Source organism: Mus caroli, chromosome 2, assembly GCF_900094665.2.
Source record: "Mus caroli chromosome 2, CAROLI_EIJ_v1.1, whole genome shotgun sequence".
Taxonomy (NCBI): domain Eukaryota; kingdom Metazoa; phylum Chordata; class Mammalia; order Rodentia; family Muridae; genus Mus; species Mus caroli.
Genome location: NC_034571.1, coordinates 154,780,619 through 154,799,152, shown reverse-complemented (window position 1 = coordinate 154,799,152; position 18,534 = coordinate 154,780,619). Strand labels below are relative to the sequence as shown.

The window sequence follows — 18,534 nt, the reverse complement described above, 5'->3', positions numbered from 1 at the left end:
AGAAGAAGAAGAAGAAGAAGAAGAAGAAGAAGAAGAAGAAGAAGAAGAAGAAGAAGAAGAAGAAGAAGAAGAGAAGAAGAGGAGGAGGAGGAGGGGGAAGAGGAGGAAGAGGAGGAAGAGGAGGAGGGGGAAGAGAAGGAGGAGGAGGAAGAGGAAGAGGAAGAAGAGGAGGAAGAAGGAAGAAGAGGAGGAAGAGGAGGAAGAAGGAAGAAGAGGAGGAAGAGGAGGAGCAGGGGAAGAAGAGAAAGAAGAGGAGGAAGAAGAGGAAGAAGGAAAAAGAGGAGGAGGCAGGGGGAAGAGAAGGAGGAGGAGGAAGAGGAGAGGAGGAAGAAGAGGATGAGGAGAAGAGGAAAAGGCTGAGGAAGGGTTCTGTTCTTTTTGTTTTTTCTTTTTTCTTTTCTCTTTTTGGTTTTTTTCGAGACAGGGTTTCTCTGTATAGCCCCAGCTGACCTGGAACTCACTCTGAGGACCAGGCTGGCTTCGAACTCAGAGATCTGCCTGCCTCTGCCTCCCAAGTGCTGGGATTAAAGGTGTGCGCCACCACTGCCCAGCTCTGTACCTCTTCAATGGTCCACTTGGAGACTGTAGAGGCTGAGATGCCCGCCACTCCTGGCAACAGCTTGCAGTGTTGCTCCCAGCACACAGAGAGTGGGCGATCAGCGTGGGTCGGCAAGGTGGACATGAAGAGGGACTGGTGTACCACACTGGGAGGGAGGGCTAGAAGGCAAAAGCAGAGCATGATGGACAGAACTAGGGACGGCCCACATCTGTGTCACAGGGGACACTGGCTGGTCAACAGACAGGACATGGCCCCTTCTGAAATCCTGCAGAGCAATGGGTGGGTGTGTGTGTGTGTGTGTGTGTGTGTGTGTGTGTATGACTTGGTGCTTGCTTATTACAGCTGGGTAAATGGGTTGCTTGCTCTGAGACTTCAGTACCTACTGTCTAGAGTGACCCTAGAACTCTGGGACTTCTAAGGATGCTGTCTTGGAGTTGCTGGCCTCAAGTAATCTCCAGTGCCCAGAAATCTTATCCCTGACATCAGACGTGAGTTCTGTGTGTTCTTTCTGAAGTCCTTTTGAACTCTGATCAATTCTCTTAGCCTAGGGTGATTCTGGACCTAGAGAATGAGTTCTTCTCGGCCCTCCAACCCTGAGCTGCCTATCACTTGCTTTCTGATCTGCTCAGGAACCCCTGGCTCCGCAGGTCAGGTGACAGATGCCCCTCGGCTTGGCTGCTTCTTTAGCAGGCCTGCCACTCACTCCTTGGACTTTACTCAATTCATTGGCTGACAACCTGACACCATCCTCTCCAGCACATCCAGGGACCTCAGGCAGCGTGGCCATTTTCCTGCAGGCCTTACTGTGCCTTGGTCCAGAGTTCAGGATAATTGCTCTTGTTTTTAGGGCTTGCTACTGATTCTGGGTGCAGAATGCAGCGCGTCCGGTGCCATACTCTCTCTCTCTGGCAGCCCCTGCCTGCTACAGACCATCCTTCTCCACCCCCTTAGCCTCAGCCTCTTGGCTCCTCCTATCTCCACCCCAGGCCTGGCTGTCACTCCCTCCAGTCTTTACCATCATGGCCTGTGCACTGCTCACCTAAGCAGCGCTGAGGGACTGTCCCCTGTGACTGATGGCTAGCTCCTGCTATGACCCAATGGCTATGCCTCCCTTGCCGGCCGTAGTTTAGGTTCTCTTCCATGCAAACCCCTTTTGGATGCCTTGGGTTCTACCTTAGTCATCAGAGCAGAGTCAGACTCTCTTAAGCACTTACAGCATTTTTTAAAAAAATCATCTATCTGCACAGCTTAAAGGTTCTTTCACAGAGGTGAAAGATGTGCAGGGTCTCCGGCACTTCCAGAACCTAGATTGAGGTCTGCCATGGATGTATAAGGAGTCTACAATAGAAGGCTTAGTCGTGGCCAGGGCGTCCCTTTTTGGTTAAAGGACTGCTGGTGAAGCAGGGAGCTTTCTATGGAGGTGAGACACCTCACCTCTGTCCCTGAGATGCCTCAGGGTCTTGGGTGAGTTCTGAGCCTTCTCTTCTCCTTTGGGCCACAGGTACAACCACTGGAAAGACTGACTTTGGAGCTGGCGAGGTGGCTTAGCAGGTAAAGGTACTTAAGGTACTTACTGTGACAGCCTGAGAACTTGAATTGGATCCCCCAAACCCATTTAAAGGTAGAAAGAGAGAATTGGCACTATGAAGAGACCTTTGACCTCCACGTGCACATCATGGCATCACCCNCCCCCCCCCCCCCCCCCCCACCCCATAATCCAAGAACTGTCCACGTCCAGCAATCAGGACGCGCCCTCTGGTGGTTAGAATGTAGACCTGCAGTTGGGAGCTGACCCAGGTGCCCTGTGGCAGGCCAGGCAGCAGAGGAGCCATGGCCTGCCCCTGGGCTAGCCTGTTAAGGAGGGCTGAACATTTTAACCAGCCTCCCTTAGCCACACACCACACCACACAATGGGCTCCTATCATCCTCAGCATCTGACTGATGACGCCAGGGTCAAGGAATCTGCATGTACAATGTGTGGGATGCTCACACAAGTCAGACCAGTAGCGGGGACGAGTGGTTTGACAAGATACGCATCCAGACACCTGGCTTGCATGTCCAGAACTGTGGGGAATAAATCCTGCTCTTTAGGCTACCGGGTCTGTGGTCTTCTGTTACAGAAATCCATGCAAATGAACCCAAGGGGACTTGGTACTGACACAACATTAGGGCGCAGTGCTTTAAGCCTAATGCCGTGTAGCAGAAGACTGGTCCAGGTTTGAATCCCAGCTCAGCCCCTCACGAGGTGAATGAGCTTGCCTTTGAACCTCCCATTCCTCCTTAGTTAGACACAGTGCAGGAGGCTGGAGAGCTAGAGAGGGCGAATGAAAAGCCTGGCTCTGTAAACAGCAGACGCTACCATCGCCATTTCAGCCACTGACTCTACAAAGGTAGGTTCTAGCCATGCTTTCAAGAGAGGAAAGGGAGGTTTGAGATGTCCAGCAAGCTCCTGGACACAACTGACAGCCACGGTCTCCCAAGGAAGCCTAGAATCACAGGAGAATGGAACAGGGCCATTGCTCCAACCCCGGGAAATGTAGCAAGTCTGCAGGAACAGATGCCACTCACGGCCACATCCTGAGTTCTTGCCACTGCGCTGTGCACCCAAACACTCAAAACTGCAGCCTCCTTCCCATCTCCCCTGTCCCTGAGGCCTGACGTCTGATCCCATCAATCACAGGGTGTTCCGTGCACCCACTTGCGGGAGGACCCTGAGATGGGGACCTGGGCTCACCTTGGAAATCTTCCTCTGGAATCTTGCGATACTTTGGAGGGCGTCCGATCCTGGAGAGAGAGGGACCAGGCCCGCAGCAGAGGATCAGTAGCTGCCTCAGGAAGACATGAGGCCCCACACCCGTGAAGCCCAGGACCTGTCTCCCTGGCCTCCGCACCGGCCTTGATGGCGAGGCTTTTTCCTTGGGGACAAATTAGATGGGTTCTTCTTCCTGGCTGCGGTCTCCGAGTCGGACAGCTCCGCTTTCAGCCGGCTCTGGTTTTTCTCGGCCAGCGGGCAGCCAGAGAGGCAATGGTGAGCTGTGAACTTGCCAGTGACATGGCCGGAGCCGTCACAGCCAGGAGTGGGGCACTTCCTGGGGAGAGGAAGGCTTTAGTTGGGTGGACCCAAGTGTCTCTACAGAGCATCCCTAACCTTGGCCCTGTGCAGGTCCTGGGGAATGAGGATGGGTCTCACTCCACAGCTGTAAATACCTGAACGATACCTGCTTCCCTCTAGGCCTCACCTGTGACTTTACTTACCGGTGGTGAAAGTTATATTTGGAGGTCTTTGTGTGGGGTGGGCTCCTGTGGCTGAGAGGGGGGCATCCCCCAGGGGAGACAGAGCTGGACTCTCTGGGCCCTGCACAGGCAGAAAGAGAAGTTGGCACAGAGTCGTGGAGACAGGGGAATGGGACAGGGAAACACCAGTTTCCATGTAGGGGGAAAGAGTTTTCAGAACTTTGGAGACCAGGCCCAGAGCCAAGCTGTGCTATTGCTGCCATTGAGTATCAGCTATCAGTGGGGAAGGAAGGTTTGCTGGGGCCTGTGGGCATGCCTTGGTTTAGTGTAGCATGAAGTCCTGAGGGGTTACTTAGGGGGGCTAGGCATCCCAGGCTCACTGCGGGCACTGGAGCCCTGGTGGGATTGTCAGAGATTGATAGAAAGGGAAAGAGAAGAGTGCCTCGGGGGGTACACACGGAGAGGAGGCTCCAGGGGATGTCCTGTCTTGGAGCACCAGCCTGCAGGGTGGATGTCTGGGTGATCGGCATCGATCCAGAAATCATAATTGTGACTCCAGCCATCAAAGTGGAGCTGGGGAAGAAAGGTCCTCGGGGGGGTCAGGTATTGCTCTGAGAGCCCAGCTCAGTCAGGAGGTTGGCTGGGCTCAGGGGTTCTCTCCAAGCCTATGACAAAATCTTAAAGAGGAAGAATACAGGGGCCACCTACAGAATGACTGCCTCTGGCCACAGCTTCTTAGAGTTTCACTGGTTAAAATGCTATCATTCCCATTCAGTCCTTGTGTAGGACAAGAATTGTGAGACCCATTTTGCAGATGGTAAGGTTGGCTTAGAGAGGCAAAGGAACCTATCCAAGCCCACAAAAGCGAGTCACAGCTAAGGAAAGAATGAGATCTGGGGTCTTCAGCTTCCTATCTCACGCTATGACTTTGATTTCTCTCTGAATATTCTACAGAACTCCTGCCCCACTGACCTGTCCACCCCCGGTCCCCAGCCTAGGGTCCCAGAGCCACCTTTATCCGATGATCCTCCACATCTTCCACACTGGCTACCCGGATCAGTGCTGGGTTCCGGCGGTCTACAGCCTCCAGCTTCATGTTCACCAGGAAGCTGTGAGGGGGTCGCTGTAGGGAGACAAGTGCTCTTCAGGTTAAGGCTAAGCTTGGGAGAGCTGAGGCTCCAAGAAGAGAGCTACAGGGGAGATGGTGTCTTGGCTAAGGCTTCCTTCTGGCTGACTGACATGACAGTCTGGAGAGGGCAAGAGTCAACTCACCACTTTGAAGGCCCAAGTGGGCACAGCCGAGGTCCCAGTTTCTTCTAGGTATTTCTCCCAGCAGAAGCTGTCAGGGTCTGGGTAGTCTAGAGAAGTGGTGAGAACAGGATCTGAGCCAGCCAAGTGACTCAAGGAACTCTCTGTCCCCAGTCAGGATCAAGAACACAGAGGGAAGCCCGGCATGGTAGTGCACACCTTTAATCCCAGCAAAACTGGGAGGCAGAGAAAGGTGGATCTCTGTGAGTTCGAGGCCAGCCTGGTTTACAGAGCAAGTTCTAGGACAGCCAGGGCTACACAGAGAAAGCCTGTCTCGAAAATCAAAATGAAACAAAACAAACAAACATAGAAGGGGTGGAGATTTTGGGAGAAGAAACTTCCTTCCCCATGTGACTACAGTTAGTTGTTTGCGTGGGGCTACTGGGGCAGATGGATTCTGGGGAGAATAAAGCACACAGAACCCCAAGAGCTCAGCGTTGTTGGAATCCTAGCTCCTATCACTTACGACCCTATTGCTCTTAGGCCTATCCAAACCTCTGCTACACTTGGGCCTGTGGCAGTCCTAGAAGAAAGGACATATGTGTTTTATTTGAGACCCCTGCATGCTTGAGGTAGTCATCTAACTTTCTCTTCTGAAACCCCAAAAAGTCGAGGCTCCAGGCCCTATCTGATTCTTACTCTCACGAGGTAAAGGGAACACGTCTAACATGTGAATAGACAGGAAGAGAGAAGCAGGCCTAGGAAGGAAGGATGCATGCTAGGGCAGCAACCTCACCTTGTGGAGGGGTGAGCGGCTTCCCTTGCTTCTGGCACCAGCCTACTGGGTGGATGTAGGGGCTGCTGGGATCACACCTGAAACCCAAGAGTATATTACTGTCCCAGGATAAATGGGGAAGGCTGAGCCTGGCGTCCGTCCCTACAGCATGGTATTAGGGACTTCTGCATCTGCCTTCTTGGTGAGAGAAATGGGTAACCGACACAGGGTCAGAACACTACCACATTAATTGAAAACTCTAGCATACCATAATAGCCAGGGGAGATCTGTGAAGGGGTGAGTGTGCATCTGAGCCAAGGTATTTTCTGATGGAATAGGAAAAACTGAGCCACATATCCCATGGCACTCAGATACACAGGACAGTTCACTACCTACTCCCATCTCCCAATCTGGAACAAGATCTAAATATCAGGAGTGGACTAGGTGGGACCTCATGCTGTCTGAGGTCCTAGAGAAGATGCCTCCCTCCCCTAGTGTCTCCTCCCCAGCAGGTCCCAGTACCAGTAGTCGTAAGTATCGCCCCAGTCATCAAAGTGCACCAGGAAGCGACTGTCCACCACATCGGTCACACTGGCCACACACACGAGGGAGGGGTTCATGCGGTCCACAGCTTCCAGCTTCATGCCCACCTGGAAGCCCACAGGTGGAGTACTCTAGGAGCAAGAAGAGGGTTGCCACCAGCCAGGGCCAGGCTGGCTGGAGCTAGCCCAGACCACCCGGTAAACACAGGAGTGGGTTCCCTACGAGGATTACCTGGAAGTGGGAAATAGACACAGGGAGAAATAGGTCGGGAATGAGGGTTGGTCTGGGCTGCTCAGGGACTTCCTGTCCTTCAAAGGCAATGATCTCCTTATGTTGACTTGTAGGAGAAGGTAAGCGACTGTCAGGATGTATTTACCCAAATGTTCAGGCAGGCTGAGGACAAGTCTCCCCTACCTAAACAAGCCTTGCCATGCTTGCCTGAGGCAGCTGGGGGCAGTAGCGGGATGGTTGGGAAGGAGGGACTGACATGCTCCATCCCTGAAGGGTACAGGGAATGGGAAAGGTACTGGCTGGGGAGTTACCACAACCAGACAAAAGCTTTAAAAAAACAGCACCTCCTCGTCTTCCAAGATGTCCCACACGAACATCTCCAAATGACATCTGTGGTCCAGGACACAATGTCAGTTAATGTTAGGGCCAGTGACTTTAAAAAAATTCTGCACTTCCTGTCACTATAGGAGGCAGGACCCTATTAATCACCTGTTACCCCCAACTGTAGTCTTTGGGGCCAGACTAGAATGGGAGAGCAACTGTCCCGGTGAACAGCATAGTGGAGTCTCTGGCCTTCGATATGGTCAGCTGGGAGGGGCACTCTACTCCTAAGCTCCACATCCAGCCCCCAGTATGGAATTATCTTCAGTGGGGGGCTCTCTCTCTCTCTCTCTCTCTCCCCCAACCCCTCTCAGACCCTTTGCTTGGGATCATGTGATACATAACTACTAACAAGCTACCTGCCACTGGCCTCGGAACAGATTAAAAGCAGGAGGTAAGCTAATGGGAATGTCAGAGATAAAAGGAACAGGCTGTCAGGATAGACTTTGACTATAGGCAATAACCTGCAGAGCAAACCAAAGGAAGGCTATCTGAGCAGAGACCAGTCAGTGTCCAGGCTGTGAAGCGAGCAAGGACCTATGATGTACAGGGGGGAATTCGGCAGCAGAGAATGCTATGGCTTAGGTGTTTCCCTTAAAGGGTCCTGGGCTGGAAGGGTCTGGAGAACCGGGTGGGGCTGGTCCCTGAGAGACTGAATCCTTATTGAAAGCAACTGGAGAGATGGCCCGGGTGATTAAGAGTGCCTGCTGCTCAATCATAGGCCTGGAGTTCAGATCCTAGCATTCATGGCCTGCAAATGTTTGTAATCTCAGCTCCAGGTTCCAATGCCCTCTTCTGGGCTGTGCAGAACATAAGCACCAGCCTATGCACAGACAACACACACACAGACCCACACAGACCCACAGATTCACATATACACACACATACACACACAGATACACACAAACACAGATACACATACACACGGACTCATATAGACACACACACACAGACCCACAGATACACACACATACAGATACACATACACACAGACTCACACAGACACACACACAGATACACATACACACAGATACACATACACATACAGATACACACACAGACACACAGACTCACACACACACAGATACACAGACACACAGACTCACACAGACATAGACACACACACACAGATACACACACACACAGATACACATACACACAGATACACATACACATACAGATGCACACACAGACACACAGACTCACACACACACAGATACACATACACACAAACTCACACAGACATACACAGACAGAGACACACACAGACATAGACACACACACACAGATACACAGACACACAGACTCACACAGACACACACAGACATAGACACACACACACAGATACACATACACACAGACACACACACAGATACACATACAGATACACACACACAGACTCACACACACAGACACACAGACTCACACACACACAGATACACATACACACAGACACACACAGACACACAGACTCACACAGACACACACAGACACAGACACACACACAGATACACATACACATAGACTCACTCAGACACACACAGATACACACACACCGACTCACACAGACACATATAGACATAGACACAGACACACACACACACAGATACACATACAGAGAAACCTTGTCTCAAAAAAACCCCAAACCAAACCAAATCACAAACAAACAAACCACTCCCAAACACAAAAAAACAACCAACCAAAACAAAAACCCAAAAGAAGAAAAAGAAATCAAAGGAAGTTAGGAAGCTAGGAAGGAAGAAAGGAAGGAAGGAAAGGAGGAAGGGAGGAAGGAAGAAAGGAAGGAAGGAAAGAAGAAAGAAGGGAGGAAGGGAGGGAGGAAGGGAAGAAGGAAGGAAGGAAGGCAGGAAGGGAGGGAGGAAGGGAAGAAGGAAGGAAGGAAAGAAGGAAGGGAAGAAGGAAGGGAAGAAGGAAGGAAGGAAGGCAGGCAAGCAAGCTTGTGCTTCAACGCTTGTCTGACTCCTGCGATCTCTTCCATACATGTTTCCAACAGTGTGGGATTTGCCTGCCATGAAGCCTCCTCAGAGGCTCAACAAACTTTCCTCTTCTGAAGCTATAGGACAAAACAACCCTCATTTCTTTCTGTATTATTTTGTTATATCAACAACAACAAAAAAAAAATGGATGAGGGCTGGTGAGATGGCTCAGGGAGTTGAGGTGCTTGCCTTTAAGCCACACAGTCTGAGTCTGAATTCCTGGCTTCACAAACGGAAGCAGAAAATCCACTCCCACAAGCTGTCCTCCGACCTCTGTGGGTGCTATGCAGCATGTGCATCCCCCACACAAAATACAGTTTTTAAAAAAGGTAATTAAAAAAAAAAAAACAAAAGCCGGGCCACGATGGCGCACGCCTTTAATCCCAGCACTTGGGAGGCAGAGGCAGGCAGATTTCTGAGTTCGAGGCCAGCTTGGTCTACAGAGTGAATGCGGCTGTCTCGAAACCCTGTCTCGAAACAAAAACAAACAACAACAACAACAAAAAAAAAAAACGAATGAAGACAAGATGAAGGAGGGAACGGGGTAGGGGGTGGCTAACCAGCACTTTTTTCTTTTTCTGTCTTTGTTCTTTCCAGCCAGTGGAAACCAGATCAGAGTGAGTTCCACTCCTCTGAGTCAACTCCCGGTGGCCAGCTGTGGGGCCTTTGGCCGCAGGGGTGGTGCTCACTGATACTGATACTCACCTGGCTCTGGCTTACAAACAGGTGCTTGGGGGCTGCCTGAGCTTTCGTGCTGCGCAGGTACTGGCTCCAGCTGAACTCCTCTTCCTTGTAACCTGGGCCCCTCGAGGGGGGAAAGAACAGAGCACCTTGCAGAGGCTTGGGCCATGGTGAGGGCCCCGATAATGAAGTAGAAACAGGCAGGTCTGAGGTCCCCAAGCCCCTCAGGGACTTTCTGCTAATGGAAGACAGACCTGGCAAACACTCCAAGGGTTTAGAAAAGACTCAGAGGGGCGCTGTATCAGAATGGGATGGAGAGGCTGTCCTGCTGTTTAGGATCAAAGCAAAACAAAACAACAATGGAAAAAACCCCTAAAGGGAGAAAGAGATGGTTCTGGGACTCACTGCCCTCCAGGGACCAACCCAGGGAGATCTTACCTTTGGGAAGCTGCAGCTTGTGTCCAGTCTTCTCAAACCAGCCAGCGGGATGAATATCAGGGGAGTTGGCATTGACCCAGAAGTCGTGGCACTCAGAGTAGCCATCAAAGTGCAGGCGCAGGCGGTAGCCACACACCTGTGAATCAGAGAAGACTCAGAGGCAGGTGCCTCCCTCCGCCTCCTTTACCTCTCCCGATCCAGTCTGCAGTCTCAGGGATCCAATGCTCGCAGGCTCCCTGAGTACTGAGTGCAAGGTGGGTTCTCTCCATAGCAGCCCCCTGCCTCCCTACACCCCAGACCGGACTGGTGGGAAGTATTACAGATTGCTCTGTGCCTCTGGGGTCTCTCTCTCTGCCACCTCCTCTTACTGTACCCTCTCAATGCACCTTGCTATACTCCTACTCTTATCTCATACTCCAGGCCTGGTTCCACTGTATCTGCTTGGGCTTTCCTTCTCTAGCACAGGATGGTGGCAGGTAGGCCTTCCTAGGCCTTTCCTATCCCTTGGGCCAAATGGAATAGGTCTTTATCTGCAAGCCCATGGTGTGTCACGACTATGGTCATCTCACAGATTCCCTTCCTAGAGGACAGAGCCTTTTTCGATCTGAGACAGCAGCACCCCTACCTTTTGCATCTTTGATATGCCCCACCCCACCTCCGCCCCCAGCATAGACAACTTATACTATTCAGTAATTGCGGTGTCCCATGGCTTCTCATCTGTTCTCCAGTATTTACTTTTTGATTTCCCTATATTCCAATGGACTGCCCTGGATGCCTGGGCTTCCTGAGGCAAGGCAGTGCCACCCTTCTACCCATCTGTCCCCCCCTCCCCCGCCCCCGGCCATGTAGGCTCCATCACACTACATTGAAACATTGGAAGGGTATTTCAGGCTCACCTCAGCCACAGTGAGGATGAAGTACATTGACGGGTGTTGGGGGTCAATGCCTTCCAGCTTCATGCCCAGTTTGAAGCCATTCTTGTTATGGGTGACTGCCTGGGACTGTCAATGCACAGAGTGGAGAGGACCCAGCTTCCATCCGGCCTTATCCTTGCCTAGTGGGCTCGGGGTGAAGGAGCGTCTTTAGGCCCCATCTGCCTTGCAGATGTTAAAGGGTGACTTAATGGGGATCTGTCCTGCAGGGGTCACCAGAGGATGAGAGAGCTGCAGGACTATTCTGAAGGGCTGGGTCAGGGCTAGACTTAAGGGTTCTCTTAGCTGCCTCATGGTGAGGTCAATGCTGAACTGGGTGAAAGGTTCTAGAATCCACAAGTCAGGTGGTGAGGGGTGAGCTTAGAGGCCCTAACAGAAAGTTCCTTACAGCGCACCCTTTTCAACTCTAGACTTCTTCATTCTGCTAGTGCATCAAGGATGGTTCAGTGGAAAACACCAGAAGGCTTGCTCTTAGTGGTGAGACCCTGAACTGAGAGGACAAACTCTGCTTAGGCTGAAACTGCCCAACTCACGTCCTGGAAGAGGCTAACTGGGGCTGTGATGGCCTTCTGCTCCTCCAGGTAGGACTCCCAGGACCAGCCGTCCTTCTTCTCACTGGACACTGGAGAGACAAGAGAGGTGGGTTGGCTCCTGGTTTGTTGCTGAGGCATGGACAATCTTCCTGGTGCCCCCGATTGAGCTCTCACTTAGCCTCCAAGCAAACCTTTGACTGTCCACCTGTACCTCTTGTCCCACGTGGCCATGACAGTGCCAGACACGGGGGGGCTCAGACCTGAGGTGAGGTCATAGGATGATTTGTTTCTCACCCACCCCCACCCAAGCCACTGTCAGCAGAAGCCTTTTGGATTATACAGCAATGACGGTCACAAAGACCCAGCCGCTCTGTTCTAGGAAATGTACAGGGTGAGGATTAGCGATGAGACCTGAGCCAGAGGACTTAATTACAGCGCTACCTAAGCTCACTAAGGAAGAGGAAGAAATATAGAAGTGGGGGCTGGGGGAGAAGAGAGAGGAAGAAGAAGTGGAGGAGAGAACCCACAGAAACGAGAAACCTTTCTAAACATGTTCTCCTAAGTACTTAAAGGAATAGACATAAAAACATGGGTGCAATCTGGGTGTGCCCCAGCATATATGAACCAATTCTGGTCTTCCCAGACACGTGCAATGCTGAGTGTGAGCACAGACATGTGCCACGAGTACATGGGTTCATGGACACAAGTGTGTGCAAACATACACGCACAGGCGCGCACAAAGGCACACACAAATATACATGTATTGGTTCTAGAACCTCTGGTTCTGTCCTGTTCATACCCGAGTCTTAAGAGTCCTGGGGAAGGAGGGATGGGGAGTTTTTCTGCTAGAAGATGCCCGGTCTCCATGTACAGGACCCTTTAAAGGCTGTGATAGCCAGTTAACCAAAAGGCAGGCTGATCAGTTCAGCTGAGCTGCCTTCCACCGAAGGACACAGACAATCAGAGACCCAGCAGCATATTAAGAGTCAGCTTGGATTTTGGGGTAGGAAGGCCGCTCTAATGTCTGGAAAATGACTCAGCTTTGTGATGCTATAGAGAGTTTGTGAGGGTTTTGTAATACACGGTCTAGAAGAGGTCCTTATGAAGTGCCAGCAAGACTAGAGTCACATGACTAATCCTTCCTGGTCTTGCCCAAGACTGACCCACTGACCCAGTTCCCCATGCTCTGGCTTCCTTGGCCTTGGGTCATTCAAGCTTGTGATTTGCTAGCCCAGGAAGAGGTTTGTTCCTCCGTGGAACTTGTTTGTTCTACAGCTGCCTAAATTTCTTAGTTAACTGCACCAAACCTTGAGCTCCCAAAGACTCAACCCCACTGGGCTAAGACAAGTATTCAGCTCATCAACTGATCAATCAAGCTCTCAAACTCTCTCAGAAACTGACGCCAGTGCCAAATCTAGTACACATCTCCTCAGGGCATCCTTTGTCCTGAGTAAGATCCCTATTACATTCCTCCAAAATATCTGCTCTCTACATGGCTTCGTCTGTTACTCACTGAGCAGGGGCAAGAAGAAATAAGCCCAGAGTTCAGGATGCCAGGCTAATCATGCTGGTGCTGTCCTCCATCCTCACTGGGATGCCACACTACCCTGTCTGACCCTTTATCCAGACCACCACTGCTATGACTGAACCCTTCACAATACCCAGGTCTTTCTTCCTAGGTGACATCCCGCTGTTGGCCTTACCCTCCCAAAACTGTGACACTAGCTCAGTCAGTGGCTGAGCACTTGCCAGCATTCTTTTTCTTTTTTAAATTATTATTATTTTTTGATTGGATATTTTCTTTATTTACATTTAAAATATTTTCCTCTTTCCAGATCTCCCCTTTGGATCCCCCCTATCCCATCCCCCCTCCTCCTGCCTCTATGAGGGTGCTCCCCCACCCACTCCGAGTATCCTCCCCTATTCGTATTCCCCTACACTGGGACATCGAACACCCTCAGGACCAAGGGCCTCTCCTCTCACTGATGTCCAACAAGGCCAACTTCTGCCACATATGTAGCCAGCACCATGGGTCGTTCCACGTGTATTCTTTGGTTGGTGATCCAATCTCCAGGAACTCCAAGGGGTGTGGCCTGTTGACACTGTTGCTCCCTCCATGGGGCTGCAAACCCCCTCAGCTCCTGCTCCAACTCCTCCATCGGGGACCTCCAATGGTTGACTGTGAGCTTCTGCCTCTGTCTTTGTCAGGCTCTGGCAGAGCCACTCATGAGACAGCCATATCAGGCTTCCATCAGCAAGCACTTCTCGATATCACGTCTGGGTTTGGTGGCTGTATATAAGATAGATCCCCAGGTGGGGCAGTCTCTGGATACTTGCCAGCATTCTTACCTCAGGCACCTCTGTTGCTCCTAGGTACTTCAATCCTGAATTTACACCCCTTTACCCATCTTCCAATAGAGCTAAGCTATAAGATGCCCACGCCATGCCTTGCCACATTAGACACTTCTTATCATGTTGGTCTGTTAGCTCTTACATCATCAGCCCCCTCTCACATCAATTCCTTCCCTGTACTAGTACTGTCTTTTTAAAAATGTATATGGTGTCTTACATGTATGTATGTATGTATGTATGTATGTATGTATTATGTATGTATGTGCACCATGTGCATGCAGTGCACATAGAGGCCAGAAGAGGGCAACAGATCCCCTGGAACTGGAGTTACAAATGGTTGTGAGTCACCATGTGGTTCTTTGGAAGAGCTGGCTGGTGTTTTTTGTTTGTTTGTTTGTTTGTTTTGACCTCTGCTCACTCTGGTTGGCCCTGCTTGCTCTGGTCAACTCTGCTCACTCAGTCCCTGCTTGCTCTGGCCCAAAGATTTATTTATTATTATATCTAAGTACACTGTAGCTGTCTTCAGACTCACCAGAAGAGGGCATCAGATCTCATTACGGGTGGCTATGAGCCACCATGTGGTTGCTGGGATGTGAACTCAAGACCTTCAGAAGAGCAGTTAGTGCTCTTACCCGCTGAGCCATCTCTCCAGCCCTGGCTAATGCTCTTTAGTTTTTGTTGTTTGTTTTCAAGATGGGTTTCTCTGTGTAGTCCTGGATGTTGTGGAACTCAGAGATCTGCCTCTACCTCCCAAGTGCTGGGGTTAAAGATGTATGTATGCCAGCACTACCCAGCTTATAGCCAGTGTTCTTAATCACTGAGCCATCTTGACAGCCCCCACCAATGCTAACTTGGTGCTCTCATTATACATAGCATTTAACAGGCCTTTGGCCTTCTGTCTCCTATCACGCACCACCTTGTTTTATCTTAACTATTCCTTTTACCATTTAGCTGAGCCACCTGTGTGCCCTGTCTGCTACCAGGAACTGGGAGTCCAGAGACGCTGCAGGGATTCCATATACACCATCTCCTTTAGAACTCCTAAGGCCTTGAGGTGACAGGAAAGGCTGGTAGTACCTGTCATAAATGAGAGGAGAGATCTTGTATTGCAGATCAGCCACTGAGAAGAGGCCTGGCTCCCACACCTCCCTATAATATCTGAATCCCTTCTGTGGAAAGCCCCGGTTTCCTCTAGTTTCCTGCATCCTTCCCCACTGTGAACATTTAGTCTCATCTTCCCAAGATCAAGTTAAGTCTCAAGCTCCCGTCTGTGGTTGCACAATCTATATACTATACACTGATACCCCAACCAAGGGGCTACATGGGGCTGCCATCCAGGCTGGCTTCCCTGACAAGCCATGTGGCTGTTTATAGTGAAGAAAGATCCCTCTTCTGATTGGTCTACTAAGAAGAGGCATTTATATGAGTGGTATGAAGGCATCACAGAGGTCATCTGTAAAACAGCTGCCCTCCAGTTTCCAGAGATGTTCCAGCTTCCAAGGATGCTCCAGCTTCTAGGGGTGCTCCAGCTTCCAGGGGTGCTCCAGCTTCTAGGGGTGCTCCAGCTTCCAAGGATGCTCCAGCTTCCAGGGGTGCTCCAGCTTCCAGGGGTGCTCCAGCTTCCAGGGGTGCTCCAGCTTCCAGGGGTGCTCCAGCTTCCAGGGGTGCTCNTCCAGGGGTGCTCCAGCTTCCAGGGGTGCTCCAGCTTCCAGGGGTGCTCCAGCTTCCAGGGGTGCTCCAGCTTCCAGGGGTGCTCCAGCTTCCAGCGGTGCTCCAGCTTCCAGGGGTGCTCCAGCTTCCAGTGGTGCTCCAGCTTCTAGGAGTGCTCCAGTTTCCAGGGATGCTCCAGCTTCCAGGGGTGCTCCAGTTTCCAGGGATGCTCCAGCTTCCAGGGGTGCTCCAGCTTCTAGGAGTGCTCCAGCTTCCAGTGGTGCTTCCAGCTTCCAGGGGCTCTCCAGCTTGCAGAGATACTTCTTTGCTTGCCTCAGCTTCCTCACATGCCCTGGGAAAGCTCAGCCTGATCAAAGCTAACCTGGAAGTGACTAGACCAAAGCCTGTGGTCCTTTTCGTGTTGTTTATTGCAAACAGTGGCATGTCTATCCATTCATCCAGCTAGGAACCTGCCAGTGGCCTGTATGTCGCTCTACTCCACAGAACCCCCCAGTCCAGTTGATTCCAGCTCCTGAGTCTGTCTCCACTGCTCCTCATTTGGTCCTTGCTCCCCCTTCTTGGTTTTCCTGTTCCAAACTTATTACATTGTCCAAATATCTCCAAAGTAAAGACTTTTTTCACTCATTTATTTGTTCACTTAACTTTCTAATATCAGTTCCCCCTCTCCTCCTAGTCCCCCTCCCATACACAGTTCCCCCTTCTTCTTCCCTTCTAAGAAGGGGGAGCCCCTCCCTCCCTCCCTCCCTGGGTATCACCCTCCCTGGCACATCAAGGACTTTCTTTTTTAAAGTCCCAAAATATCTTATCTCCACCTAAAGAAGAAAACCGTACACTTGTCCACAGCCCACAAAGCCTCTGTAAAGTAGCCACTCCTTCCTGCTCACGCTGTATTGGGAACCTCTCTATGCCTTTGTGTCTGTGGCTCTGCAGAGGCTGAGCCCTCTGGTTTGAGTATCCGGCACCCAACCTCCTTCTATCTTCCTAACCTTCCTTACCCTCTAAGACCCAGACCCAGCTGCAGCATCTGGCTAGGGCTTTACCAGGAATAGACGCTCAACAGGCGTTGTTATGTGAGTAGAGAAAGGACAGATGGATGAACTGACTGCATGAAGTGGTTGCCCTGCGAAATGGCTTTGTATTTACATAGCCCACACGTGACGCCCGTCATATTGTTATCTGATATATAACATACTATTAAATGATATATGGTACATCATACTGCTAGATGATAGCTACTTATCCAATCTCTGCAACTGTGAGCTTCTTGGGTAAGCCTTGGTGCCTAGCTCACTCTGAACTCTAGCTCCTAGCCAGTGCACAGTAGACAAGATCTAGAGTAGGCCAGTGTCCAAGAGCCATCTAAGGCTACATACATAGTGAGATGCTGTCTAGAAAAGGGGTGGGGTGGGGAGACGTGACTAGGTCAGGAGGGCATGGTCTCAAAAACATGACACTACTAAGGGATTATTTTGAAAAGCTAATGAAAGCTAGGGAACCATCTTCTCCCCTAAAAATAAGAGTTTGTAGAATTTTGCATCAAAATTTAGATTAGGAACTTGAGTTCAGAAAGTGTTCATATAGCTGAGCATAGCAGCACATGACTGTAATCCTAGCTCTACAGAGGTAAAAGCAAGGCCAGCAAGTTCCAGGCCAGCCTGGGCTTACAAAATGAGAGGGTATTTCAAAAAATACACAGAAATCAGAAACCGTTTCTAAGCCAGGTGGGTGGCTCCTGCATGTAGCTCTGGATCTGCAGAGCTGAGGCGGGAAAACTGTGAACTGGAGATTAGCTGGAGACAAAGGGTGAGACCTCCTCTCAAGAAACAAAAACACCTCACTAAACCAGACAGGGTAGTACATGCCTCGGAAGCTCAGTGGCTGAGCCAGGAGAGTCATTCCTTTGAGGCCAACCTGGGCTATTGTATAATGAGACTGTGACTTGAAAGAAGAAGAAGCCAGGAGTGGTGGCGCGAATCTTTAACCCCAGCACCAGGGAAGCAGAGCACCAGATGATGGAGCTGTGAGTTTGAGGCTAGCCTGGTCTATGTACAAGTTTTAGGCCAGTCAGAGAGAGCTATACAGCAAGACCCTGCTTCAAAACAAAAGAGAAGAATCATGCCCTAAAAAGCCAAAGGGAATTTTGAAAGAAAGGCATTGGGGAGGAAGAGGAAGAGAGGAAGAGAAAAACAAGCAAGATGCAAGCTAGGGCCCTGTAGCTGGTATCCTGACAGGTGTCTCTACTGAAGTACACTCAGATTCTCAGCCCCTCCCCAATCCTATAGCATTTTAATATAGAATCAGTTTCTTACATCCAGTTTACAAATGAACAAGGGTCTGAGAGCCAACATATTGCTTACTAGTCATTGGGAACACACATCCAAACAACAGGGAGATATCACTTCACAGCCCACAGGATGGCTAAGAGGGAAAACCAGACACATGCCAGCAAACACTGAGGACAGGTATAAGCTAGAGCCTTGTACATCCTGGCAAGGATTTAAGATGACAGTATAGCCACTTAGGAAAACTTAAGGTGTGCGCTACCAAGCCCCACCTGTAATTTGTCCAAAAGATAAATGTAGAGCCATTATGTGGAAGAACACTTCACTCCTAGGTATATGGCCAATAAAACTGAAGCATGTATCTACACAAATACATTGTACTGTGTACAATGTTCAGATGTGAGAGCATAACAGCCCAACATAGAAGCAATCTGCCTATCGGGTGATGGACAGATATGACTTAACCCAAGGGCATAAAGTCCCCATGTGTACTAAACTATTGCTGGTTTGGGGGAGGGGAGATAAAGGGGATTTGTGGGGATGACCACTGAGGATATGGGGGTTTCTTTGGAGGGAAATGTTTGTTTGTTTTTGTTTTTGGTTTTGGTTTTTGTTTTTTCGAGACAGGGTTTCTCTGTATAGCCCTGGCTGTCCTGGAACTCACTCTGTAGACCAGG

The 18,534-nt window shown here is 50.5% G+C and overlaps 1 protein-coding gene across 2 annotated transcripts in view; it reads right to left on the bottom strand.

The window, feature by feature from the left end:
• The window catches only part of L3mbtl1 (L3MBTL histone methyl-lysine binding protein 1), a 34,806-nt gene that overhangs the window by 6,854 nt on the left and 9,418 nt on the right, over positions 1 to 18,534 (bottom strand). For both annotated transcript variants that reach the window (XM_021155694.2, XM_029469373.1), the window contains 13 exons: positions 11,553 to 11,641; positions 10,984 to 11,088; positions 10,088 to 10,223; positions 9,674 to 9,765; positions 6,339 to 6,490; positions 5,838 to 5,914; positions 5,066 to 5,151; positions 4,806 to 4,916; positions 4,252 to 4,366; positions 3,815 to 3,914; positions 3,451 to 3,648; positions 3,294 to 3,343; positions 560 to 717 (listed from right to left, as the gene is read on the bottom strand). In XM_021155694.2, the coding sequence (XP_021011353.1) occupies positions 560 to 717; positions 3,294 to 3,343; positions 3,451 to 3,648; positions 3,815 to 3,914; positions 4,252 to 4,366; positions 4,806 to 4,916; positions 5,066 to 5,151; positions 5,838 to 5,914; positions 6,339 to 6,490; positions 9,674 to 9,765; positions 10,088 to 10,223; positions 10,984 to 11,088; positions 11,553 to 11,641 (1,469 nt within the window). The remainder of the gene's footprint in view (positions 1 to 559; positions 718 to 3,293; positions 3,344 to 3,450; positions 3,649 to 3,814; positions 3,915 to 4,251; positions 4,367 to 4,805; positions 4,917 to 5,065; positions 5,152 to 5,837; positions 5,915 to 6,338; positions 6,491 to 9,673; positions 9,766 to 10,087; positions 10,224 to 10,983; positions 11,089 to 11,552; positions 11,642 to 18,534) is intronic.